The 11224-nt window shown below is 30.3% G+C and overlaps 1 protein-coding gene and 1 long non-coding RNA gene across 2 annotated transcripts; one reads left to right on the forward strand and one right to left on the reverse strand.

Moving 5' to 3' along the window:
* The first annotated feature begins 15 nt into the window (after nt 1-15).
* On the forward strand, nt 16-8162 carry LOC112462176. The gene is made up of 2 exons (XR_003041633.1): nt 16-972; nt 6655-8162. It is a non-coding gene; the product is annotated as an uncharacterized LOC112462176 (long non-coding RNA).
* A 526-nt stretch (nt 8163-8688) lies between these two features.
* LOC112462177 (acyl-CoA:lysophosphatidylglycerol acyltransferase 1-like) lies at nt 8689-11181 on the reverse strand. Its single transcript, XM_025027805.1, has 3 exons — nt 10873-11181; nt 10563-10714; nt 8689-10478 (listed from the first exon to the last, which is right to left on the reverse strand). Exons 1-3 carry the CDS (start codon nt 11063-11065, stop codon nt 10242-10244), a joined length of 582 nt encoding a protein of 193 aa, XP_024883573.1. The 5' UTR covers nt 11066-11181; the 3' UTR covers nt 8689-10241.
* Between the last annotated feature and the right edge of the window lie 43 nt (nt 11182-11224).

Genomic DNA, 11224 nt, shown 5'->3' on the forward strand with positions numbered 1-11224 from the left:
CCTGAAAAGATAATTTTTTTAGAAATATAAAGATATATTTTTGATATGTAATTTAGGATTATGCTTACTCGTAGGTTGCACAATGTTGTATCATGGAAATTATCGCCAAGTGACATTCTAATAGACAACTCGGATATAGCCAGCGATTCGAATTCATTAATGAATTCATTGGACATTCATATGCAACAGTCGAAACATGATGATAGCGGCGATACCGATACTGATGATTATGCTGACAGCGATAATTAACTAATTGACAAATACACTGATTGACAAACACGATATATAGCTGGAGGAAAAGGATAAAAATTGTCGGTTAATTTTGTTCTTATTCCGATTTTCTTCCGTCACAATCACAGAGTGCTGCAACGTGTCGTACATCTCAAGATAGGCAGCTTCCGATTTTACACAAGTGGATCTTCCGAGGATATCATTCAAGTAATTAATCCTCCATCAAAGAACTGCCGTTATCGCCGTGAGAAGAAGACGTCTTCCTCAACGTCTAAACTCTAAATAACTGTCTTGCACGACATTCTTAAAATAATCCTGCGTACGAACAGGGACAATTTACATTTGAAAGGAGTGACGCTTGCATTGGACTAATTGGGCATCGCGCTTCTTCGTAACTATCTCCAGCTGATGACCGCTTTGCTATCAGCGACACAATAACATGTCATCGACGCCAATGAAATTGTGTATATTTAATGGCCGATGAGCCAGTAAGCCAATAATCCTCCAGCTGTATTACTGCGGTATCACGATCAAGAATCTGCAATAATATCAACGCTCGCGTTTGTCAAGATAAGTCACGCGGAGTAGTTTTGCGGTAGAAACCGCTAATAATATAATCTTCGCTAGCAATGGCGCTACCACGAAAAGTGCTGTATCACAGGAATGTCTGAAAGTCCGACAAATATTTATTCATTCCAATTTTTGCAATCGTCGAATATTATATGGCACTCGTAAATACACGTAAGTACTCGTAAATGTTCGTTGCGGTAACGATAACGCGAGTATGTAACGCTAAACACATGTCATCGCTTCAATCTTGACACCAATTTGCCAAAAGATGCTTTGAAAATTAATTTATAAGATTAATTAATAGCGTCTTTAATAAATTTGGAGCGTGTGATACACAGTCTGATTATAATTAGCTGAGCTCCCAACTGAAAGAAATAACCGAGTTACATTCAGAAATAATAGAACTGATGTTACAAAGTTACTGAACTAGCATTTGTTGATTGACATAGCTTTTTCTGCATGCATTGTCTTTGAACTCTCTCTGCTGCGACAGGCCCGATATCTTTTTTTTTTTTTTTCTCATTGTTTATATCTTGGACTTGTACTCTTCGATAATCTTTTAGAGAAATATGTAACGTTGACGACACCTCTTTTTATTCAAATGCGATATTTCTTTACTAGTATATTTGTTTATTAAGTTACACACACACATACACATAAACACACAAACAAATATATGCTTCGACCGAGGTATATTTTAACGTACCAAGTCATATACAAGGATGTTACATAACATGCTATACAAACTGAAGGAGCATGTTTCTGATGTAGATTAAAATAAAAAAATATCCTATAAAATTTGCAGCAGACACTTTAAAAATTTGTTCTCGACAGATTTGGCTATCCGGGTTATTAATAAACTTTAAACACTCGTAGATAGATAATCGCGTTTATAGGAATTTTCTACTTCATTTTATATTAGAAATATGTTCCTTCAATTTGAATAGTAATATCACATAACACTCATATCATAAAAATACAAAACTCCATTTTTATTAGCTAAATTGATATTGTGTTTGTTCTTGTTAATTTCTCTCTTTACGTTTAATGTTTTATATTAAACGCAGAGTTCTGAGTCATGATATACGAATAATTTAGGCGCGATGTGTATCCCGAATGTGCATCATTTCGTATGTTAAAAGCGATTATATCTAATACAGGATATACATAATTGCGTATAGTACAAATAGATTATATAGATAACGAAATAATTTATATATATAAATTATATATATAATAATATACATAATATATAATATAAGTATATATTATATAGCATATATATGTATGTTAATAATATGTACGAATTATATATATAATTAATATATTAATATATAAGTTTTATACATGTACATACACATACACATACATGGACATTTGTAAGGATGTGTAGTTCACTAGGAGTCTGACCATTGCTGCCCCAATCATGTGATACGTAGAGTGCTGTTAAATATGCTCAGCATACATTGCATATGCCAGATTGTAAATAAAACAGTATATCGAGATGGTCGATTCTTATTTTATTTTATTTTTTTTTTGTTATGACGAGAGTCGGTAGCAGAAATCTTACTGAGCTAAAGTGTCTGTATACCCTTGTGCGTTTGCAACATCAGTCTGGAAAAATCTGTAACTAATAACACTTTTGTACAAATTAACCGCAATAAGTTTCTTAATAACATATTCAGTGGAATAATATTGACGTGCACTTTGTAAATATACATATTGCGGACGCATATACAAAAAAAATTGATAAAATCGCACAGAGAAAGTAAGAGAGAGAGGGTAATAAACTATTTTGTACAATAAAATATCTTTTAAAAAAGAAAAATCCTATAAAGCTGTAATGAATGAAAATGTCCCGTACAGGAAAAGGGATATTCATTTATTGTTATATCGCGTAAACATTTTCAATTAATTAAAGCAATCAGCGTATACAGTATAACCCTGCAGCGTTAGAGAGAAAAAGAAATTGATTATTTTCCTATAAATTTTTTTTCATATTGTATTATTATCACATCAGATTTGTCAGTAATAGCTAAAATATGTTTATAAAAAGGTGTGATACGTACACACACATACATACATACACGCATTCATACACAATACACAAAGAGAGAAAAAGAGTAATTTATTTCACAATCAATCTAAAAGAATAGAAGGAGGATTAATATAAAAATAAGAAAAAATGCTAATATGAAAAAAATTTTAATATTACTTTCGTAAAAAATTAATTTTTTAAATGAAAATTTGTCAAGTATACGTGCGGATGACTTGGCTAATGTATCTATTACTCGTTATACCTATTTGCGTTAGCATTTGAAAATATGTAGTGGCATGATTGGAAACAATACAAGCTTTAATGTGTGTGTGTATCTGTGTGTGTTTTATTTATGTATTATTGTTGACGTGATAAGAAAATTATATTTAAAATTGCATTTATTCTACTCTTCGTTAGTATAACTGAATTATAGCGATTGAAAAATTGTTCTTTGTAGTATTTACTTATAGTAGAAATATCACCACCACAAACTTCCAATGCACGCAACATATTTTTTATATTCTTTCTCTCTCTCTCTCTTTCTCTATTTTTCCTTCTCTCTTTGTCTCTTTCTCTCTCTCTCTCTCTCTCTCTCTCTGTCTGTCTCATATTGCATGTCACTGTGATAACTCGATAGAGAATTAAATGAGATGGTAGAATGGGGGAAATAAATTATACTACATCATATCGATGTTTACAAGCACTAACCGAATAAGAATAAGTACTAGATAGATACATTAGTCAAATAGTATTCAACTGCACGTACTTGATGTATTTTCAAATACGATTGTCTCGAAAGTGACTTTTTACATAAAAAAATATTTTGCTACTTTTCCGAATTATTATCACAGGAATCAGTTTTTTTTGTTGTATTATATTCTATCCTATTGTGTACCTATATACCGAGCTATTGTATGACAATTTCTATATATTTAACAACAGAATGATGATTATAAAATGCTTTTGTTTCCTAGTCATGTGCTTAATTACAATTAAAAGTGAACGAACGTCTACATGTAAAAATGAAATTTTATGTCTTCAATTTTATATGTTTTATGTAAAATGTCGTAACTGTGCATATGTCCGATTTAAGTTAAATAGTAGATCTTCTTCCAGTGATTAACCGAAAGTCAGTTAGAATATTTGCGTAAAACAGAGTGTTATATAATGCATATATCTATTTTATAAGTTCATATAGAAACGAATATTATAATAAAATAATATTAGTTTGTTACATTTTATTATATACAATGTATATTCTCGACTCTGATTTTCTTTTTATCTCAGAGTCAAGTGTTCAAACTATTCATACACGAGTATCAACGCTTTACAGAAAATGTCCCATATAGCTTTAGTAACAAGATTAACCGGCGTGCAAATGATCTCTGACACATGACGATATTTTAAGTTCATAAACACGAAATAACGTATAAAAATCGTTAGTAAGACCTTTACGTTAAAGAAAAAAGAGATTAATAATATTGTAATATTTATGATTAGTTTTCTTCATTGTTTTTGTTATTTTAAGGATTATATCTTAAAGTTTTTTTATTGCTAAATATTATATTGTATCGTTATATCATACCGTTTTATCTTAAATATCTTAAATATCTTTATAAAAAAAATATTACATCTATAAGCCAAAGAAACGAAATGTTTTCTTGTTCTCTTAATGGACTAAATGAATATATGTATACTATGGTGTTATTAATTTATTTAAATAATAAATTGTAAAAAATGAAGAGTGAACAGTTATGCACGCGTGGGTCATGCCAAAACGTTTATTCAATAATTATTATTCTTCCGACAAATCAGTGAAGTTTCGATATTTCGTTAATCGTAGCATATTGCAAGTAGTACTTAAACATAAACCAAAAATTAAAATTTTGCGACAACATTGACGACCACGCGCGCATTTAAAGCTTCCAATTTTTGGCTATTTTAAGACGTTCTCGACCACTCCCCATAGGCAGTAATCAGTATCTGTTTTCAGCCACATCGTTGCCAATATTGTAATGCTGCTGAAACGCGAAATTATGAAAGCGTAGGATTGAATATCGCAGTATTTTGTAAACAAAAATATTATACAATGCAACATTTGTAAAATATAATGAATACAATCTTATATGCTAGTGTGTACGATAATGATCAAAAATAGAAAAAAGAATCTCGAATAGATTGCCTCCACTAATTGCGCAATTATATTTTCCGAATTTGTCCGTCAAAATTGGAAACTCGAAATTCATATATTACTGTTAATTCCACTTAACGTTACTACGAGATCACACTGAAACATTTCAGACAAGACTTTCAATATTATTTTAATCGTTGCAGCAACATTATAATCTTTTAACGAAATATTCTTACACCATTTCTATAGCATATTTGTGCTGTATATAAATTTATGCTACCAGCTTTCTACGAAACTTTCTTCCAATTGCAAAGACCATTGGATTGTATGTATCTTTATACCTCTGAGATGAGTTGAAAATTATATATATTATATATTTTTATCCGATTCAATATGTACTACGCGATAAACCAGAGTAATAACCCAAATTGTTGAATCGAGTATAAAGTATCTTTTCTCGTTTCTCGGGATGGACCTAACGTACAGAGTTACGAAGCGTATGTAATGTTCATTACTCTAGTAGATGTATTTGATTCAATTGATAATCTTAGCATTGACTTGTTGTCTAAGGATTAAATATATTATTGTGCTTGTTATTTATGTCATTATTACGAGAAATGATACGTAACGACAGATAGTTTATACACTGCGTTTATCTGTTAAGAATTCAGATTTCATCGAGTACTGATGATAAGCTGTCAAATTGTATATGTTTTGCACGATATATTTTTATGCGTTAAAGCGGATCGCATTCGTGTGTTGATTAAAACGAAAAATGTCGGTCTCGAAACGTCACTGAAATAAAAGCCGAGAAACTGTTCGTTTTACGTATGTATATGTATGTACATGATGCGTAAACAATTCTCGAATGTATGCGCAATTATTGGAATGCACTTAGATAATTGATGCCCATTTCTACCAATATAGATTAATTTTAATCTCGGTTTAACTTTTTCAACTTACTAGAAAAAGATAAAAAGTTAAACCGAGATCACAAAGTTAATCTGCATTGATAGAAATGGACATATAAGTATATATGTATGTAGTAAACATGGAAAAAAATGATTTTGTGTGATCCTATAACAATGAGTGAAGAGCACATTTAATTCGTATAATCTTGTTTTAATTTTGCACAGTACGGTTTTGTTAGAAAGAGAAATCTATTTAATGGATTATGTCATTTAAATACGTGTCAAAATGTACCATGTAAAAAATCTATTAGCTCTTTCTCTCAGATCTGCCGTTCAAACAACTACAGCAAACAACTCTCTGTTCTAAAACTTAAAATTTTAAGTTTTCTCAAATTCAGCAATTTCCTTCTAAACTTCGCTTCTCGCGCTGCTTTCCTGCCGCTTCAATGCATAACTATATAATCAATTAAAATAAAAGAGAGAACAATATTTATCCCATGTGCCATTAGAATAAAAATGGGAATTGAGAGAGAATCTTAGAATAGAAAAAATGCTTAAATATCTCAAATAACTTGGGAAAATTGACTAATCTTCAAAATCTTTGTATTTTTACAATACGGTAGGATCAAACAATTCCTTTATTATATATTAACTTTTCCTCAGTCCCTACTTTTATTCTGGCATGTGTGTGCAGAATGAAAATATTTTCAATCAAAATTTTTCATGTAATATATGTGTGTAATAATATTTTCATTTTATGCACACGTGACTAGATGGTGATGCACATGTGACGGCTGAAGAGAAATGGAATTTAGACTGGAAAGATTTGTTTAGTCTCAACATTAAAGATCAAGGACACGGCGATATTCGACTGTACTTATAAAAGTGCATAATCATCCAACATGGGGTTAAAGTTCCTGGCTCTCCTCGTTGCATCTTATTGAATTTATTAAAATTTATATCAAAATTTGTTCCTCATATCAGGATAAAGTGATTTTTCACGTATACGAACTCACGCCGCAAATATTATAGTCAAATTTCAGTTAGGAACAAATTTTACAAATTTGCAATACAGTTGAACCATAGATTGGCCATAGAAACCCAGCAAAATCTTTGTGTTTGACAAATTCTATATGATTCCGCAGTTAATATATATGATGTTACGTTTGCAAATTTTGTTAATGGAACATAAATTTAATATGAATGCAGATGCTGCAATTTTCGTTCGAATCTATCTATTTGTTGATAAATTGTTGACAGTTTGCTTATTAGAATAATGTTAATGTAGATTAGTAAAATGTCTTTTTGCCAGGAGCTTTAAGTATACTCGCGCGCTATATATAGCGCTATGTAATAATAAGGATTATTTGTTTGTTATATTTGTTCGCATTGCTACAAATAGTCAAGAAAAATTAATTCATCTGTTCCTTCAACTCAAGATATTCATAAGTGTGAAGCAGCTAAAGATTTTGGCAAGCTTGTACGACTTTCGACTAAATTTTTATATGCTATGAAAGAATTATTTTACAAAAAAAAAAGAATTGTAGTCGTTTCTCTATCACAAAACTTAGTTTTCTTTTTTACATAACTTGTTAAACGCCATTGAGCAATGCCAATCGTATCTGATTTTAGTAAAGTTTTTTTTATCGTAAAAGTTTAATTTAATGTCATATACAATATATACACACATATACGCCGAAATACATTATGCAGCGAAACAACTTCGTTAACTGTCCAAAGATGTAACCCTCTTTCTTCCTCTTGTAAAATATTCTTTTTTTCTAATAAACAGAGTACATTAAGATTCTTTGTTACAAACGCATTGCATACTGTTATACTGTATCTCTCTATAGTATTATGTTTTTGTCAGAGCTAAAAAATATAAAGGACAATAACGAGTAACGTTTAATTATCAACATTATGTAGTCATGTCTTCGATTACTGTTTTTTATTCATTTGATTTGATGATGTATTATCGTTTCAATGATATCACGTACTTGTTCGTAAATTCTTTAAATTAATCGTTCGTACGTTATATTTTTTATTTGAAAAACTTTATACATGTGTGCATGTGTATATGTGAATATACTATTGACTATATGTATACAGAAGTCAACCTTTTCCTCTGGCAAAGTTGCATCTCAGCAGTAGTTATTAAATGAGAACAATTTGAAGCTAATAAGCATAGGCAGTTGTATGCATACACACGTCAATATATAAAATACAATCATATCATATTTATGTAGTTTTATTAAATATTTATAATGATATTCTTTTATCACATATCGATATATTTATTTATATATTTTTTGTGCGTGAGAAAAAATATAAAATTTTACAAATCGATAAAAATAAATGAGAAATGTGTCGATAAAAGTCTATTTATATCAGCTTGATGTATCCAGCTAATATTTTCCTAGTTATAATGTTCTATTTTATTATTATAAATGTTAATCGATTAAAGAAAAATATATTTTGAAGATCCAATAAAGATCCGATATGAGAGATAGATAATGGAAATACACTGTCCGCATAATTGTTTATGCAAATATAATAAATTTATTTTCTCATTTTTGTAGATTTTGAGAAAATAAAATTTTGTGATTTTAAGAAAATGAAATAAAATTGTCATATTTTTTATGGAAATTTTTGATATAATTTCCTATTTGTTGTAAAACATTATAAAAAGTGCGTAATAACAAAAACATATTTACTTACCATTATTTTGTTTCTAAAAACAAAATTGGTTATGTAATGAAAATCATTATCGGAGAAGTTGAAAATCAATGAATGACAGATCGGTACACTTGTCTGTAAATTGACAGATGTAATTACGGGGATGAGCACGAGTTATACACAATATCGTTAAACAAATGCTAATTGCTCATAATCCAAAAAACATCATAAACCTCAGTATCTTTCTTCCATTTTCAACGCTAATTAGTTCTTAGAATGTTATTAAAATACAGTAGTTGTAGTGCATCGTAATGTCTTGCAATAACGGACCATCAGAAACGAGCCAAGAGCCGAACGCTCTTGAAAAAGGCCAAGATTTTTATATCTGTTTAATAGTTTCTGGACATGAAAAAATATACCTTGCCTATTATTTCGTACACGTCCGGTACAATATCTTTTTTTTTATTTGCTTTCAGTTTCCAAACAATCATATCTTTGCATTAATCTAATTCTAATTTATATGTCGCTAAAATTACAAACTTATCATTACAAAATTCCTAACGTGATGTTTAAAAAAATTATAGGATGGACTTTGTAGTATTTTCCTTGAAAAATATTTTTCGCTATTACAAAAAAATAAGTGAATAGTTCTTTAAAAGATTTGACTATTACTGTTCTATAAAAATTCGTCTCTTCTATTGTACGCCGATATAAAATGTCAGATCATTTTATAAATCAAAAACTTACATAACACACATGCGATGCTATATATTACAAAGATTTTGTTACAACGCTACCAAGTACCAGGTATGTGGTAAACACAGTCGTACATTATTTGCGGCGATAATAAAAGTCAACGTGAATTATCATACCTAAATTTGAATCTACCTATAAAACCGGATAGTGTTTATTATGCAATATATAATAAGATCGTGTAAATTAAGAGTTGTGAAATTGTTTGATATTGATAAAAAGATCTAAACGCCGTAGTTTTACGCATTCTCCAAAACTTTGCGGCAAAGAACGTTGTGCCACCTCTACAAGAGATCACATAACGGATGACATTATAGATGAGATATTTATTCCCTCGCGTATTTTATCTAAATTTACAATCAATTTTGTATATCCTACAATATCCAAAGTGAAGAAAAATAAATCTACAGATTGACGTCACCAACAATTTCATCCTAAGAATGTTTCATCATCGAGTTCGAAGATATACGAATGTCGATTTATAAAAGCAGGTTTGTTGTGTAATCTATACTTCGTATAGTATAGAGAATACATAATACGATAAAAATTCAGTTTAAAGATCAGTTTAAAGCTATACAGCAATCGTGAAAATAACAGAAATAAATTATATTTCGATTGTTATTTCGCTAAAATATATTAATAGTTTGTAAACACGTTTTAAAAACATGTTAACTTTATGTTAGCTTTAGAACGCATAACACAATTACCAGTCGTATGCAAAATACCACTTGTTTGCAACTGTAAATAAAAATAAGTTTTACAACTGACTTATAATGTGGGCATACTTGCCGAATTTAATAATCTGTACATCCATTAGAATTATTCTCATAAACATCAAAATGGGTGTTTAAGGCAAGGATATCTTACTTCGTTACTGTGATTTCCTTCTTTAAACTGGACCGTCGTGCGTCGCACATGATATAAAAACATCTTACCAAAAGCAAGATAGCACGTATGTAAGCATGCTATAATGTATATAACTAGACGTTATGAAGAATAAATGAAGGACTAGGAATCTTAATGGATCCTGATGTAATTTGGAATTTTCTCTGTTTGATCCGTTTGTGCCAAGAAATGTTCCATGTTTATAAAAATGTTCCAATAGTGCTTCTTTTTCTACCCATCTGTCGTACAACCATTTAGATAATTGTTCTGGTTCGCGAGGAACCTATGGCACATCATAAGACATTATGTAACACGTTGCTATGCGCATTCGCATAAATTATATTTTATGTTACGTCACATCACTTACCACTGAGCTAGGGAAAAGTCGATAAAATAATACCGTCTCGCACGGAGGTCTCGAACCAGTTATAATAGTAGGCAAGTCAAGCGGCTTACCCTGAGGATACGCTATTGTAATATCAAGAATCCAACTAATTTCTGGATTAGCTACCATCATACCTGTTGATAATAAATATCGCATAATACAATAGTTTTAGCAAGTCTTAATACTGATATAAATAATATAAATAAAATTTGCATATACTATGTGTACATATATATTAACTCGAAATTAATATACGATAATATATAAATAAAAGTATAAAGTTCAATTTTACTTGGTCGGCTGTTTAGGTGTTGAGCCTCCGCGTTCCTGCTCTCTGCTGGCCCGAGAGTATCAAAAATCATTTGCATGGCTCCTACCCTTGGTAGAGTCACATTTTCAAGAATAGGCAGATTATTCTTCTTAGCATACTTTTGTGAGGTCTCTCGTCTTTTGCATAGAAAGCCACCTTCCGGGAAAAGCACCATCCATTTTCTATCTCGTGGTATATAAGAATCTTTGAGATGTTTTTGTAATTGCTTTAAACTTTCTTCCCTTCGTTTACGTCCCTACAGTTATCTAACATATACTGGCTGAAGGTAAACAGATATTCCGCGCTCCGTTACATTACGTTACATTATAAAAAG

Source organism: Temnothorax curvispinosus, unplaced genomic scaffold, assembly GCF_003070985.1.
Source record: "Temnothorax curvispinosus isolate PA1 unplaced genomic scaffold, ASM307098v1 QBEX01012020.1, whole genome shotgun sequence".
Lineage (NCBI taxonomy): Eukaryota > Metazoa > Arthropoda > Insecta > Hymenoptera > Formicidae > Temnothorax > Temnothorax curvispinosus.

Excerpts from the sequence above, each read along its gene's own strand:
- LOC112462177 (XM_025027805.1), bottom strand. The coding sequence starts at position 11,065 with ATGGTGCTTTTCCCGGAAGGTGGCTTTCTATGCAAAAGACGAGAGACC. Across the intron at positions 10,715-10,872 it reads ACACCTAAACAGCCGACCAA|GTATGATGGTAGCTAATCCA; the intron begins GTAAAATTGAAC and ends TATTATCAACAG. Across the intron at positions 10,479-10,562 it reads GACTTTTCCCTAGCTCAGTG|GTTCCTCGCGAACCAGAACA; the intron begins GTAAGTGATGTG and ends GATGTGCCATAG.